This window comes from Marmota monax, unplaced genomic scaffold (assembly GCF_021218885.2).
Source record: "Marmota monax isolate L192 unplaced genomic scaffold, Marmota_monax_Labrador192_F-V1.1 WCK01_AAM20220418_F8-fsc00179, whole genome shotgun sequence".
Classification (NCBI taxonomy): domain Eukaryota; kingdom Metazoa; phylum Chordata; class Mammalia; order Rodentia; family Sciuridae; genus Marmota; species Marmota monax.
This window is the reverse complement of record NW_026695200.1, coordinates 606,896-624,336: the sequence shown is the minus strand read 5'-3', so window position 1 is coordinate 624,336 and position 17,441 is coordinate 606,896. Positions and strand designations below refer to the sequence as shown.

The 17,441-nt window shown below is 38.2% G+C and overlaps 1 protein-coding gene across 1 annotated transcript in view; it reads left to right on the top strand.

The window, feature by feature from the left end:
• Nucleotides 1-17,441, top strand: part of Nipa1 (NIPA magnesium transporter 1) — a 40,344-nt gene that overhangs the window by 15,106 nt on the left and 7,797 nt on the right. Inside the window, exons 2-4 of the mRNA XM_046428821.1 lie at nt 3,690-3,737; nt 5,209-5,299; nt 16,016-16,176. Of these exons, the coding sequence (XP_046284777.1) occupies nt 3,690-3,737; nt 5,209-5,299; nt 16,016-16,176 (300 nt within the window). The remainder of the gene's footprint in view (nt 1-3,689; nt 3,738-5,208; nt 5,300-16,015; nt 16,177-17,441) is intronic.

Here is a 17,441-nt window from a genome sequence, read left to right as displayed (position 1 = left end):
CTTTGGTCCTATGGTAAGATGGTATGTAATAGTGGGAGGATGTGGTAGAGCAAGCTGGTAACCTCTTGGTGGCAAGGGTACAAGAAAAAGAAAAGAGAGAGGAAGAGACCAGCATACACCAGTCCCCTTCAAGGGCAGGCCAGCAGTGACTTAAGACTTCTCACTTGGCCACACCTCTTAAGGGTTCCACCATCCTCCGTAGTGCCAACTAGACTGTGACTAAGCCAAAAGGAAGACTCAAAGTCTAAAGTCAGGAATCGATAAAAAGATATGCTATATGCCCTTTAGGACAATTTCCAGAGACTTTAATCACTTTATTTATTAATGATGGAGTTTTATGGGGAAACTGGTTCTACCAGGCTTTTATACTAGTATTCTGGAGTGGTTCTCATGACCTGTCACTATTCAGCATGCATTTTGGGGGTGTAAATAGCCACTGTGTGGTTAGCATACTCAAGAAATACAACATTAGGAATGAAAAAAAATTAATGTTGATTATGTACTGATGGCTGATAACTGTTCTGCAGTGTTTATCATGCAGGCTTTGCTAAACTTTTGAGTCATGGGACATCCTGAGGCACATTTGCATCATACACACTCACAAGGGCCCAAGACAGGAGCCCCAGCAGTGTCAGGCCTCTTCTTCAGCTGGAGCCTGGCAGCAGAGGCAGAGCATGGCTCAGGGCCTGGATACACAGCTGCAGCCTGCAGGTGGCTCAGCTGTCCTACTTAGAAGCCTCATTTACCCAGTGTAACAGTCACAGAGGGAGCTCCAGAAGGCATAGTAGTCATGGCTGTGGGGGCACAAGCAATGGAATGGACACCACAGGTTCACAGGCCTCTATTCCAGGTGCTGTCTGCCCATCAGAGGTCATTTTTTGCCATATGTGCCCATTGCCTGGCAGCATGGCTATTGACGTTTTGGAGCCAGAACATGAACTATAAGTCAAATTCTCACATAGAAAGAGAGGAGTTTCATTAATCCTTTATCTATAGTAGTCCGTGTTCAGATTTTGCCAGTACCCCAGTTCTGTCCTTGATGGCAACCTATTCCCGCAGTCTTGCCTCAGCTGTTGCGTTTAGTTACCTTGGATCTTCTGTTTGTTTTAACCTGTGATGGTTCTTCAGTCTTTCTTTTTCTTCATGACCTTGCTGGTTTTGAAGGATGAAGGACAGCTGTGAGACAGTTTAGGTTTGTCTAATGTTTCCTTGTGATTGGTTTCAGGCTGTGCCTTTGGCAGGAGTGTGGTGGATGTTCTGTTAGGTTCTTCTCAAGGCACCCACTCAAGAAGCACTTGATGTCAAAATCCCATCGCTGGTTGTTTTAGTCAGCTCGTTCACTGCTATGACCAAAAGGCCCGATGAGAACAATTTTAAGGAAGAAAAGTTTATTTTGGGGCTCACAGTTTCAGAGGTCTCAATCCAAAGATGGCCGACTCCATTCCTTGGGGCCTGAGGCAGATCATCATGGCAGAACGGTGTGGTGGAGGAAAGCAGCTCAGACATGGCACCAGGAAGCAGAGAGCGAGCGAACTCTGCTCAACAAGGACAGAATATAAACCCCAAAGGGGCACCCCCAGGGACCTGCCCCCTCCATCCATACCCTTCCTGCCTATAGTTATCACCCAGTTCATCTCTATCAGGGAATTAATTCACTGATTGTATTAAAATTCTCATAACCCAGTCATTTTACCTCTAAACTTTCTTGCATTGTCTCACACACATGAGCTTTTCTTTCTTTTTTTTTTTTTAAGATTATGATTCTTTTATTAACAGGGGTTTTGGTCATTTGAACCAAAAATATATATATTTAAGGGGGTCTTTGTTTTGCAAGGCAATCAAACACTTAGTGCACGTATGGTTTCTGACCTCAAACATCTGTTGGGTCACACATGAGCTTTTCTTTAAATTTTTTTTTTTTTCAGCTGTAGATGGACACAGTACCTTTATTTATTTATTTTTATGTTGTGCTGAAGATCAAACCCAGTGCCTCACACATGCTAGGCAAGCATCTACCACTAAGCCACAGCCCCAGCCCTCACACACGATCTTTTGGGGGGGCATCTCGTATCTAAACTGTAACACTGGTGATGTTAACTGTGACCATTTGGTTAATAAGTTGATGTCTGCCAGACTTTTCTAGCATCAAAATAACTTTTTCTTTTTGTGATTAATTAATAAAAATAAAAAGGACCTATGGAGGTGATTCATTGACAATCTTGTTCTGAAACAAACAAGATAAAAATATAGCAAAGATATTTTTTGCAACCAACACAGGCTGACCTAAGAAAACAGATGCTTTCATCGGCTTCTTTTAGTATCCACTGATTCTTTCCTGAATCAGTTTTTATTGTGATGCTGTCAGATGGTGACATTCCTCCTATTCAGTCTTTATTTGTCATGATCATTATCATTGTTTGTTTTTTGGTACTAGGAATTGAACCCAGAGGTACCTAACCACTGAGCTATGTCCCCAGCTCTTTTAATTTTTTATTTTGAGACAGGGTCTTGCTAAGTTGCTTAGGGTCTTTCTGTGTTGCTTAGGATGTCCTTGAACTCCGGAACTCAAACTGTCCTGTCTTAGTACTACAGGAACATACCAACTCATCCAGTTCAAACATTACTTAATGACCCTGTTTTGCTTTTTAAGTACTTATTGTAATACTTGTAGCTCTGCCCGCATATTAAGCAAGCAGGCTTTCTCTGTTATTCCAAATTCTTGTGGTTATTATTGAGAATTTAAAAGTCTGGTTAGAAAAAAAAGAATCCAGTTATAATTGGGAATTTTAATCAGGAAAAGCAATCAGAATAGGAACATTGTGTCATCTAACGAAGGACAATAGGTCCCAAAGGTTGGGAGGCCCTCTCACTAAGTGCCTGTCCCAAGGAATGAGACAAGAACCAATGAATGTGATGGGGAGGCCGGACTGTCCTCACCTCTGCCTGCCCTGCTTGGGGATATGTGAGGATGACAAGAAGAATACAAGGGAATAATGATGTAAAGTGTCAACACACTGAGTGGCTAGAAGGATCTGGTGCCCAAGTGGTTGAAAAGAGCTATATCAGAAGGATTCTAAATCAGGAAAATTGAGTAACCACTTTAAGGAGGAAGTCATTGAACCCTATAATAGTAAAATTATCATATAAATGGGTTACAGTAAATGCATGAGAGAGTTGGACTTTAAAGACTGTGTCATTTGGGAGTGATGTAAAACTCCATTCCAAAGAATACTCGTGTCTCTGTAGTGGCTTGCTGAGCCAAGAAAACTAATTTATAAAGCTTTCATCTGTTTTCTTAGGTCAGCCTGTGTTGGTTGCAAAAAATATCTTTGCTATATTTAGTGGTTTGTCATCTTGCTATTTATAGACTAAAGATTATTTATAGGGTGAATAAACAGCATGACATTCATTATTCTTTTCAATTTTAGTTTTCACATGATGATTTCTCTTTTAAGTTAGTTGCTTATAAACCTCCTACTCACTGACATATGTATCTTTTTTTCTTTTCTTTTTTTTTTAAATTGTAGATGGGCACTACCTTTATTTTATTTGTTTTATGTGGTGCTGGGGGTCAAACTCAGTGCCTCATGCATGCTAGGCAAGCACTCTATCGCTGAGCCACAATCCCGGCCCGTGACATATGTATCTTACAAACCTACTTACATGACATTTTTCTCATTCTTCTGTAGGTACCTCTTATTTAACAGACATCGTGTGGTGGGCCGGCACAATTGCAAGTAAGTTGCCCTGGTGGTGAAGTCTGGTCTTTTTGTTTCTCTCTGAAGGTCAGTCATTCATCTGGGCAGGGCTGGAGCCAGCAGATGAGTTTGGCTCTGTCTTTTGGAGGAGGGTGCCACTCTTCCTCTTCCTAGGCTTTGAATATCCATGAGGCCACCCACTCCCTCCTGAGAGTCACTGGCCTTACCCCCTTTGTCCTTTCCTTTTTTGGAAGGGAGTTCATGGAATGGTGTAGAATGACCACCAGGAAGGAGACAGCAGAGGCTCCTGCTGCCCATGCTTATTCCTGAATCCAGTCCGGGTGAACCTGCCCTGGGCCTGCTTACTCATCCATAGCAGGTCTGATGGCTTTTGGTAGAATTCCATGTGTTAAGCTGCCTCATTTTGCTCAACACATTTGATTTAAGAAGGAGCATTTCTTGACTCAACTCAGAGACCAGATCAGAGGTCATGTGCTATAATATAAAAATAAATAATAAAATCAGAGTTCAGAACTGTAAGAATGTAAAGGACAATTGTATTAGAGGTTTCAGAAATATCATGTGGTTTACTTGTTATATATTATCTGTTAAGCAAGACATTACCTGCCAAGGCTGATACTATTCATTAAAGAACTTCCCTTTAAGTACTCTCAGGTTGAAGGACTCTCCCTCAGACTCTCTTTGGATGGAGCCCCTGGGGCAGTCCTGTGCAGACAGCAGTTTTTACTTGGTGGCCCAATAACTTAGCCCTATGGCCAGCTGCCTTCTCTAGAGGGGGGGTCTCAGGCCACTTGAAGATACATGGAAGGTCTACCCAACTTGGGAAGAGGCTGATCAATGAATAATAAAATACGGTTAGATAGGAATAAGATGGTCTGGTTTTCTATTGCACAGTATTGTACAGTAGAGTGACTGTAGGTAGTGATAGCATTGCATATTTTTAAAAAGCTAGAAGAAAGGATTTCTAGTGTTTATACCATAAAGAAATGTTGTATGGTCAAGTAAATAGGTATATTTAATTTAAACATTACACACTGTATACATGTGTCAGAGCATCACATGGTACCCCATAAGTATATACAATTTGTATGTTTCAGTTAAAAAATGAATTTTAAAAATAAGATTTTTAAAAAGATTATATTAAAAGTAGTGTTTTAAAATTATATAATTTTTTTAAAAACCTACAAGGATGTGTTAAGGAAGTAGAAATGTACTCAGTACTGCACTTATTGCCAGTTACTGCCAGTTACATTGGCTGTTTCCCTAAAGGGCTGGAGCTTTTCCCTGGCTAACTACACCAGTGAAGCTGCAGGATCTGCTCTGTGTTCTCATGACCCTGAAACATAAGTGACACCCAGATTTGCTTCCTCACAAGCAGTGGAAAAGAAGTAGCCCTTTCAGAGCAAGGCCTTGCAAAATTCAACTCTGTGATCAGTGCTAAAAGTGAGCTCTGTAATTGCAAGTAGTGTCCTTGTGATTCTCTTGACAGTGGCTGTTGGCCAGATTGGAAACTTCCTGGCTTACACGGCAGTCCCCACGGTCCTGGTGACTCCCCTGGGTGCGCTTGGAGTGCCATTCGGGTGAGAGCTGAGATTCTGTGTTTTGATATTGTATGTTAGTTTAGATTATGTTAAAAAAAACTTTCCATTTTATGTGTTTCTGTTTTTTTTTAAGAAAGGAAAATTCTAAGTAAAGATAGGGCTTCAAATTCCACTCTATATCATTTAATTTTATTCCTTCAAATGTAGTTCTGTGTATTATTAACCCTTCTCTTAGAATTTACTTTAGTGTACTTTAAATTCCAATTTATTCAAGGTTACCAGTGAATCTGATGTTATTCACTCTCAAGTACTTTGCTCTGGAAAATCTCTTAGAAATCAGAGTCTTCCTTAACACCCTGGCAAGTTATTCTGAGAAAGCACGAAGCAAAATGTGTCAATGGTGTTTTATTTGGGTGTTTAGCATCCTTTGCTGGACTCTGGACAGTGGCCCACATTACTCTATGAAATTATATAGGTTGGGACAAATTACTCATGGGTACCAATGTACATAAAATAAGGTTTATGATTCACACAGTAAGTAGCAAAGGATCCCCCATTCCCCACCCCCCAAAAAGGGCTCTCATTTGGTCCTGTGTGAAAACAAGAGTTTGAAGGGTGCTGCCGGGTGTAGTGGTGCACGCCTGTTATCCCACTGGCTCTAGAGCCTGAGGCAGAAGCCTGAGGCTGGAGGATCGTGAGTTCAAAGCCAGCCTCAGCAACTGCGAGGCATTAAGCAACTCAGTGAGAGTACAAAATAGGACTGGGGATGTGGCTCAGTGGTAGAGTGCCACTGAGTTCAATGCCTAGTACCAAAAAAAAAAAAAAAATTGAAAGTGCTTTGGGTTTTTCCTCTAGGTGTGTGCTTTTGAAGGTTTGCACACTGAAGCTGAGTCTTTCATGGTGTGAAATATCTGCCCACACCAAAGGTTCAGGGAATCCAGGGACAGAGAATGTGAACAGGCTTTCTTACCATATTTCCCAGATGTAGGGAAAAGGAGAGGAGTTGAAGGCTGCCAGCTGTCAAATATTACAAATGGAATTCCTGAGACTGGGTAATTTTTTTTTTAAAGAAAGAGAGAGAGAGAGAGAATTTCAATATTTATTTTTCAGTTTTTGGAAGACACAACATCTTTTGTTTGTATGTGGTGCTGAGGATCGAACCCGAGCCGCACGCATGCCAGGCGAGCGTGCTACCGCTTGAGCCACATCCCCAGCCCTGAGACTGGGTAATTTTTAAATAAAAGAGATTTTATTTTGATTCATGGTAGTGGAAAGTCCAGGTTCAGGCAAGTGCCCCACGTTATTTGAGTTTGTGGCAGAAAGTGAAGGAGGCCAAACACGAGGAACAACCTCACATTAAAACAACCCATTCTAGTGATAACTAATCCAAACCTGTCAGAACTGCACTGTCCCTCTCAATGACTGATCACCTCTTACAGGCCACCAGCTCTCAATAATGTTGCCTTGTGAATCAAATATCAACATCAGTCTTAGCAGGGACAAACCTTATCCATACCGTAGCACTTGGCTGACTACAAAAATTATTTTTATGTGACATTTATTTTATAGCTCAACACATATCTTTGTGAACATACTTACATTCTGCTTTACTTTCAAATAAATCATTAATAAATAGGGTAGAAGAGAAATAAAGTTTCTAACTCATAGATTCATTGGTTTTCAGCTATATTCCAGACAGACCCCCAAATCCTTGGCAGAGAAGGGCATCTATGACGGATATGTTTATGTTTCACTTTAAATTCACTGAGGCTTAAAGTTCTGTGGTTTAAAAATCACAAACCATGTTTATCACATGTGAAGCTTTGGAACTATGTTGTAGCACATTGTTCTTATGCAGATGTGTTCGATCCCTGCGTGGCTTAGCATCACTTTGTTTTTTGGATGACTCTGAAAAGCTGGGAGGGCCAGAGTGGTGCTCACATCTAGAGTCACTCCTCCAGCTTCCTCAGTTCATTCCCCTGGAAGATAATCAAGCTAACCCCATTATCTTTTATGTGGCACATTTAATGTGTACATATTAAAATGCCTTGCCTAGGTAATTTCCTAAGAACTGTTCTTATGCACTTTGATAGTTGAGTTACTTAACCAGAAATGCTCACTGCGCCAAGTCTGCAGAGGATGTTATTCACCCAAAGAAATGTGGGACATGCCATTTTGGATAAAAGAGTGCCAACTCAGGATTCCAATTTCCTTTTCTCTCACCCTTTCCAAGAAGCGAACCCATGGCTTTGTGCGTGCTAGGCAAGTGCTCTACCACTGTGTTTCATTACAGCCTTAGCCCTGAACTACTACTTTTTTTAAAAAAAGAAAAAAGTTAAAATTAATTTGGAAAAAAAATCACAAAAATATAAGTGCACATATATGTATGTATACATGTATAGATATTTTATAAGACTTTCTTTTGATATTGGGATGAGTTGCTTGTATTACATAGACCAGAAATGAAAAGAATATGGCACTAGGAGAAAATAAGTCTATCAGAGAAAAGAATGAAGAACCCCAAAATATGTCCATTTTTCCTGTAACGATTTAATGAATGATAAAGTAAATATCAAAACATTTTAAAAAGTGGGTTTTTAAAAAACTTCTTATTTGGAAATTAAGAAAAAAGGTGCAAGTTTAGGAAAAATCTTAACACTCATATCACTTTGCTTAGACACATGTTAGTGACGTTTTACCCCTCTTGTTCTATTAGTTACTTTCTTTATATTAGAGTTTCTTGCTTTGGTACTATTGACATCTGAGGCCAGGTATTTCTCTATCATGTATGTCCTGTGCATTGTAGGGTGTCTGGCAGCATCCCTGGCTCCACCTACCAGATGCCAGTAGCATTCACCCTCTCCCCAAAATGTCTCTGAACATCAGCAATTCATCCTTAGTTAAAAACCACTATTCTCTATGTATGTGGGATTTATTTTGTTTTTCATGTTCTGGGGTTGTTTATAAATCCATTTGAAGGTAAGGTTGGTTGGTTTGTTTGTTTGTTTTACAAAGGTGGGAATAGAACCCAGGGCTTCACATATGCTGGGCAAGCACTCTTCCATGAACTTACATTTCCAGCCCCTGAGATTAAGTAATAATGCATCATGATTATTATGTACTTCCAAAAACTAAAGAAATTCTCTGCATAACCACAAGTTGGCATTAATTTCAATTTTTTTTTTTTTTTTTGGTACTGTGAATTGAACCCAGGGTGCTTTTATTTTTTTATTTTGAGTCACTAAGTTGCTGAGGCTGGCCTTAAACTTGCAGTTGTCCTGCCTTAGCCTTCAAGTAGCTGGATTACAGACATGTACCATGGTGCCTGACTCAGTTTTGATAAATTTAGTCTTGTTACAATTCATACATCTTTTTTTAAAAAAATTATATATATATATATATATATATATATATATATATATATATATATTTATATAATTTTAGTTGTTGATAGGCCTTTATTTTATTCACCTATTTATATGCAGTACTGAGAATCAAACTCAGTGCCTCACTGGGCAAGCACTCTACCACTGAGCTACATTCCCAGCCCCAATTTCAATTTTTGTCAACTGACTTTAATATACTGGTGTTTTATAATGTTTTCCTTTATGTCAATATTTTTTCTTTCTAATACAAAATCTAGTCTAGGATCAGGAGCTACATTGAGCTTTCATGTCTCTAGTATTAAAAAAAAATCATCTTTTTTTTTTTTTTTAAACAGTGCTAGGTTTGAACCCAACACCTTTCACATACCAGGCAAGCATTCTGCCACTGAGCTACAACCCCAGTTCCTTTTATTTCTCTTTAATAAACAGTATTGGGAAAACTGTTAAGCAAATTGTTAGGAACGTCAATTTAAATCTAATCATGACAAAATCAAAATGTGATTATGTGAGTTAAAATGCAGAGTAGCTATCAAGTTTGGAAATAGAGACAATTATAATATTAAATGGTGTGTTGATACTACATTTCTGTGTATGATATATGTGACATTACATGAAATATTCAAATACATTGTCCTTTATCAACAGCACAGAGGTCAGTGTGCTGTGGAAAGCTGCATTAACTGTTATTTCCACCACTCCCTGCCTAAGCTGTGGCACACAGCTACAGAAGATTTATGTCTCTGAACAACCTACATCTCTAACACATCCAGAGGAAATAATGCAGAGGCTCATTCTACAAAAAGAAGAAAATGTTTAGCTATGTTTCCAGACTTTATAGACTATGTATAGCTTAGACACATGTTAGTGACATGAAAAAAATAGAATTTCCTTCAGATCTTTGAAGTATAACAAGTTTCTAAAGTTGAAAGTAATGAAAATTAAAAAGTTAATTTTCTACAAGGAAAAAATAAGTAGACTGGGGAAAACAGTTGGTTAAAACTAGGATATGAAGAATTTTCTTTTTTTTTAGAGAGAGAGAGAATTTTTTTAATATTTATTTTTTAGTTTTCGGCGGACACAACATCTTTGTATGTGGTGCTGAGGATTGAACCCGGGCCGCATGCATGCCAGGCGAGTGCGCTACCGCTTGAGCCACATCCCCAGCCCAGATATGAAGAATTTTCACAGAGGGCTGGGGTTGTGGCTCAGCGGTAAAGCGATTGCTTAGCATGTGTGAAGCCCTGGATTCGATCCTCAGCACCATGCTGTAGTTGTGCCCAACTACAACTAAAAAATAAATATTAAAAAAAAGAATTTTCACAGAATAATATGAAAATCTCAATAGATGAAATGGTGAAGGACAGGAACTGTCAATTTACACACAGGAAAAAACATTTAGGAAAATAAATTTATTCCACTAATATTAAACTTTATTTTCATTAGAATGTATTTAAGCTCCCAGATAAAAAAATAAATACCTGACAATTTAGTAGATGTTTGAAAGACAATAAGAACATCAGAGTGTCTGGTAAATAAATAAGTAAATATAGTGACTTCCATAAATATGTACTTGTTTTTTTTCTCTTCTTAGCTTCTTTAATAAGCAAGGTAATGATTATAATATATTATTTGGTTTTAGATTATATATACTCACAAACATGCAGAAAAAAGAGGAAGAGAAAACAGAGCTACATAGGAATAGCATTATATCTCACTGGGTTACATTAGGATCAATTTATTCTGTTAAGCACTAAGAGAAAGCACTAGAAAAAAATTTAAATGTAACAGAAATATTCTTAAAGGAATTAAAATGTTACACTGAAAATAATTCATGTAATGCAAAAGGAAATAGTAAACGGGGAGCAAAAAAGACAGAAAGGATAGGCAATGGCACACACCTATAATCCCAGCTACTCAGGAGGCTGAATTGGGCGTATCACACATTTGAGGACGACGTAGGCAACTTAATAAGACCTTGTCTAAAAAGAAAAAAATTGAAAGGACTAAATGCACAGTGGTAAAGCATCATTGATCTCAATCCCTAATAAACATCCCCCAAGCCACAAAGGGACATGAGGCATATATAAATCTTACTGTTTCAATAAAAATTAAACAGCCTATTAAACAGTCCAAAGGCAGACACTATCAGGTTGGATAAAAATCACAGAACAAGTACTTCCTGTTTGACATTGACAGGACATGTACTTGAGATTCAACTATACAAGCAGGTTGAAATAAAATGAAGGGGAAAAAAAGAATGACTTAATGACAGTTGCTGGTAAATGGGTGGACCTGAAGTCTATCATGCAAAGTAAGATAAGCCAATCCCAGAGAACCAAAGGTCGAATGTTCTCTCTGGATGCTGACACACAACAAGTGGGGAGAATAATAGAAGTTTAGTGCATTAGACAAAGAAGATGAAGGGAAGGGAGCAGAGATAGGAACAGGAAAGATAGTGGAATGAATCTGACATAACTTTCCATTTACATATATGAATATGCCACAGTGAATTTCTACATTCATGTATAACCACCATGGGATCCTAATTAGAATAAGATGTACTCCATGTTTGTATAAATATGACAAAATATATCCTGCTGACATGTAAAACTTAGAAAGAACAAATGAAAAAAGAAAAAAAATGAAGGAAAAATGAAGATTATTCTAACAGTAACCGTAAGAAAGTTGGAAAGGCTATATAGCAGACAATATAGACTGTAAAATAAAAATTTTTACTAAAGATAAAAGGGGTATTTTATAGTAACAAGATAGTGCATCTGGAAAGTAACAACAGTTGTAAAGAAATATACACCTAAAAACAGAATTCCAAATATAGGCAGCAAAACCTATATATGATTACACAACCAGTGTAACTCTCCATATCATGTATGGCCACAAAAATGGGAAATTTTACTCCATGTATGTATGTATTTTGTGTGTATTTTGGTACATTCTATTGTCGTGTATAAGTAAAAAGAACAAAAATAATAATAAAAAGAGCTGGGGATGTGGCTCAGTGGTTAAGTGCTGAGTTAAATCCCCAGTACCACCACTCCTGCGCCCCCAAAGAAAATCAAAACTGAAGTATGGGACATTTCTACCAGATTATATGCAAACATGACAAATTTTATGCCAACACATTAGATAACTTAATGGACACATTCCTAGAAAAAGACAAACTATTCTGTTTTAAGAAGAAGTAGAAAATCTGAATAATAACATGTAAATAGAATTAGTAATGGAAAAAACTTGCAACAAAAAAGTCAAGGCAGAGACGGTTTCACTGGCGTATTCTATCAGACATTTAAAGAATATCAGTTCTTGGGTTGGTGATATAACTCAGTGACAGAGAGTGGTTGGTTGCCTAGGTATGTGGGAGACTCTGAATTTGATACACACTACAGAATAAGGAGGAGGAGAAGAAAAAGAATACTAACGAAAAAGAATACCAACTCCTTACAAATCCTTCTAAAAATACAAGAGGAGGGAACCTTCCCATCTCACACAGAATCCACTATTTTCCTAGTAACAAAGCCAAAGATATCATAAGAAAACTATTAAACCATTTCTTTTAGGAATATGATGGAGAGGACTTCAACAAAATACTAACCAATTGGATCCAATAATATATGAAAACAATTTCACACCATGATCAAGTGCCATTTATCCCAAGAATGCATTCTTAATGGAAAGACTGGATACTTTCTCCTTAAGACAAAAACAAGACAAACTGTCCACTTTTACAACCTCTGCTCAGCATCGTTCTGCATGTTAGAAACAAAGCAATTAGGCAAATAGGTGAATTAAAAGGCATCCAGATTGGAAAGAAAGACATTAAACTGTCTCTGTAAACTGACTATTGATAGAGGACATGCTCTTGTATATAGAGAATCCTAAGGAATCTACTAAGAAACTGTTAGAAGTAATGTAAGTTTGGAAAGTGTGCTGGATACAAGATTAATGTATTAATCAGATTAAGAAGTAGAAATCAGTCCTATTTGTATATAGTAGTAGTACTGAGTGAGCCTAAAATGAAATTAAGGAAATAGTTCCATATACAGTAGCACCAAAATTAATTAAATAAGAACAAATTAACAAAAGAATTGCAAAACTGGGGTTTTAGCTCAGTGGTAGAGTGCTTGCCTAACACATGTGAGGCACTGGGTTCGATTCTCAGCACCACATAAAAATAAATAAATAAACGTTTTGTGTCCATCTACAACAAAAAAATTTTTTTTTAAAGAATTGTAAAACTCATACTCTGAAGACTGACTATACATTATTTGATGAATTTAAAAACTTCAAAACTTCCTACAAAACTGTAGTAATCAAAAACTGATGCTGGGATAAGGGTAGCATGTAAATTAATAGAATAGGGTGTATTCCAGAAGTACACCCTCACATTTCTAGTCAGTTGATTTTTGCTAGGGGTGCAGTGAGGAAAGAATAATCTTTTAAACAAATGGTACTGAGTCATCGGATATCCACATGCAAATGAGTAGTTGTACTCCTAACTCACTATACAAAAATTAACTGAAAATGGATCAAAGATCTAAATGTAAGAGATAAAACTATAAAACACTTAGAAGAAATGAGTTTAAATCTTTGTGCACAAAAGCATGAGGAACAAAAGAAAGGTAAATTGAATGTCATCAGAATTAAAAACCTTTGTGCTTCAGAGGATGCCATCAAGAAAGTCAGTGGAATAAGATGGTTTGGTCCAGACTCAGCCTGCCTCCCTTCTTTCTTCTCCCCACTGTCCTGGTCTCCCCATCCTCCAGGCCAGTTCCAGGCTGGGTTCTTACTCTGTGACCCTCATACTGCTCTAGTTTCCATTTTTCTGGGCAGCTGCATGGGCCACTCAGTGTAACATCTAGTCACGTATTCTCAAGTCTTTCTTTTTTCTTTTTTTTCCCAGTGATGTTGCTTACTTCCCCAGTTGCACTCTTGGGGTTACTTCAGGATAGAGCTGTCTAGGGACAGGAACACAGGTGGTATAAGGCAGAAGATGGGAGCTTTGGCCCTATGAGTGTGTCGTCACCATGATTTCACATCTTGGTGCTGGGGCTCAGAAAATGATACCCTAAAGTGTGAATACTTTGGCACGCTGAGCTGGAGAAATAGTCTCAGACCTAAGATCTCACTCATCGATTCCCCACAATTGCCATCCCACCCCTTAGTCTCTCAGTCCCTGTTCATCCTCTTTCTTTCCCAGAGAACAGGGAGATGCTTTCTCAGAAGTTCACTTATCTGACAGAGGACTTTTTTGGAAAAGAAAATGCAGTTGTCTTAAACCCCTTCTCCAGGTATCTCATCAGATATCCAGAAGACATGAGCACTGGAGAAGAGGAGAGGAGAGTCTGAAAGTTGTCATCAAGCCCAGACACATCTTTCATCTATTCTTCTAAGGGCTGCTGAAGAGATTATCTGAGAGACTTTATCTACATAAGACAACTTGTATTTGCAGTGAAGTTCTATCCCTCAACTTCCTATAACTTTGCTACCTCTGCCAAGCCATTGTCTGTTCTTTAGGCTTATTCATTTACTCTAAAATTTATTTACTACCCCTCCAAAATTGCCAACAGTCACCTCTGCCCATTTCCCTCTCCTCTATGAAGAGGGTGTTTAGCTCCAAACATCTGTCATTTCTTTGAGTTTCATATTTGTGTGGATTCTTTGTTTATGCACTTAATGTTTTTCATTTCTGTGACAAAATACCTGAGATAACCCCCTTAAGAGGAAGAGTTTATTTTGGTTCACAGTCTCGGGTTTTAGTTTGTAGTGGCTGGTGTCATTATTTTGGGGCCTGTGGAAAGGCAGTACATCATGGTAGAAGCATGGGGCAGAAGAAGTTGCTCACATTATGGTGGCCAGAGTCCCAATATCCCCTTCAAGAGCATGCCCTCAGTGACCTAACTTCTTTCCACTAGGCCGAGCACCACAGGCTGGGCACCAAGCCTTCAATATGTGGACTTTTGGGGGACATTTAAAATCCAAACCATAAATTTACATGTTTTTTTGCTATTAAACCATTTTCAGATCATTTCAGAGAATCTTGGAGGGCATAAGAGAAATTTCTTCTACCCTTCCATTAGTTTTGTGGCCTTACATTCAGTGCTGATCCTTTCTGAACCTATTTCCTTATCTGTAAAATAATGATGAAAAAAAAATAATCCAGTGCATTCATGAACCTGGTGTGTCATTTGCTTGGATGCTCATGTTCCCCAAGAGTCTTAGCCTAGTCACCAGCAGTGTAAGAAAGACCAGTAAGTACTGTGACTTACTGAAAGCCCAGGTTTTCCTTCAGAGAGAAACAAGAAACAAGATACACATTATAGGCTTGAAGGTTATAGATGTTTCACAAATTTATACTTTTTTTTTTTTTTTTTGCTTTAAAAGAGTAATATGGGGGTTGGGGTTGTGGCTCAGTCGTAGAGTGCTCACCTAGCATGCTTGAGGCACTGAGTTCTATCCTCAGCCCCACATAAATGTAAAATAAAGATATTGTGTCCACTTAAAACTAAAAAATAAATATTAAAAAAAAAGAGTACTATGGGGCTGGAGTTGTGGCTCAGTGGTAGAGTGCTCACCTAGCACTCATGAGGCACTGGGTTCCATCCTCAACACCACATAAAAATAAAGTAAAGCATTCACCTATACCTAAAAACATTTTTTTAAAAAAGTAATATCATGTTTTTAAAATTTCAAGAATTAGAGAAAAATAATCACCCATGCTCCTATAATATTGTGATTCTTGTTAGCAATTTTAATAGTTCTTTTCTGTTATGTGCATTTTTCACTTAAGTGAATGTAAGTTGTTTTTTTTTTTTAATCATACATTACTTGTATATTTTGACAATTTTGTGACCTACTTTTCCACTTGGTTGGTTTTTTTTTCCTATTGTTTACTTTTGTAAATAAGGAAATAATATTTTTTTGTTTTGGGCCACTTATTAAACTTCCTTTTCTATTCTGATATATTTTATATCTACTGGGATTCTAATATATAATGGTAAGCTTTAAGATGCCATTAACTGTATACTGACTATGCATGAAAATTCAATTTTTGTTGAAATAACAGCTTTAATAATTTCTTAAAGTAGGGATTTATTATTGCTCCTTTTTTTTCTATTTTTATAAACTAAATGATGGACTGGAAGTCATTTAATGGTAAAACATGTGCTTAGCCTTTGCAAGACTCTGGTTTCAATCCCCAAAATCTGAACCAAAAACAAACTAAATGAAAAATAAAAATATGGCTATAAAGAAAAATGTGGGTTTTCTAGATAAAAAGCATTGGCACCTACTAGAAATAGGTTGGATAATGTGATTTATTTAAACAGTAATGACTTCTTTTATTTAATCAAAGGTCCATTTTAGCTTCTTATCTTCTGAAGGAAAAACTCAACATCCTGGGCAAGTTGGGGTGTCTGCTGAGCTGTGCAGGTTCTGTCGTGCTGATTATCCACTCCCCAAAGTCTGAGAGTGTGACTACGCAGGCTGAGCTGGAGGAGAAGCTGACGAATCCAGGTAACTCCTTCCTTGCAGCCAAGAGCAAGAGTGTTTGCCCAAGAAGTTCACACTTCCTAAGCCATGGCTGCAGTCTGGCAACTTCCCCGTGGTGTAGGCCAAACCTGTATCCACCCTAATTGGTCCACAGATTTGCATTCTTTGTGCTTCACGTACATGTGTATCACTTGGCTGTGTGTACGAGCCAGTCACAGCTGTGCAGCCTCCCTGAGCCTAGCTGGCCATGGTATGTGTGCACAGGTCACTCCCAGACCACCTGGTAGACCCATTCAGCATAATGACAAGCCAGTGCCTTATCTCAGCCCTCATCCCTGTAGGGGCTTCCTCTGCAACCTGGGTGCAACCAGAGCCATGAGTGGCTCCTCCTGACCTCTGGGTATCTCTCTCTTCCTCCACTGTCCCTCCTCCACACCCCTGCCCTCAGATCCCTGACTGGGCTAGGTGCTGTACCATCCAGTTTCTTCTGTTTCTTTTCATGAATTGTTCCTTCTGTGGGTCAGCTAGTCTTGCCCCCTCCCTGAACTTTTGTCCCAATGGCAGCAGCCAGCATCTGCCAACTCTGTTCTGTCCCCACTCAGTGCTTCTCTCTGATGTGCAGCACTGGGAGCAGAGACCCCAGTTGTGTGTGCATATATTTGTGTTTGATATATAATAATTTCTAATTTTTTGTCAAATAAAAAACATTACATAAACACACCTGCCTTAAGTACAGATTACTTCTAAATTACTTCCAGTAGACTGTCTTGTGCTGCTTACCAACAATTTTAGACAGGTGGTGGCACAAAATTGCCTTCACACAGATGCCTCCAGGCCACAAAATGTGGGAACCCCTCTTTTGTAGCTTTCAATTAGAAGTGATGAAAGTAGCAACAAAAACATTTGTGAAAATTGAAAATGGGGGCTGGGGTTGTGGCTCAACAGTAAAGCACTCACCTAGCACGTGTGAGGCCCTGGGTTCAATCCTCAGCACCACATAAAAATAAATAAATAAAACAAAGATATTGTTTTATATATTTTTTATTAATTTGTAGAACATACCCAATGGCTACTTACTTTTTGATACATGTGTCCAACTACAACTAAAAAATAGACATTTAAAAAAAATTGAAAAAGGGATCCATAGTGAAATTAGCCAAGTCTGTGTCTCCTTATGGAGTGTGGAGACTCTTACCATTGTGATATTCATTTATTTCCATAAAAGCCATAATATTTTGATACTGTAAGATATAAAAGTACAAAGATGAAGGGAGGAAAAGACCAGAGAA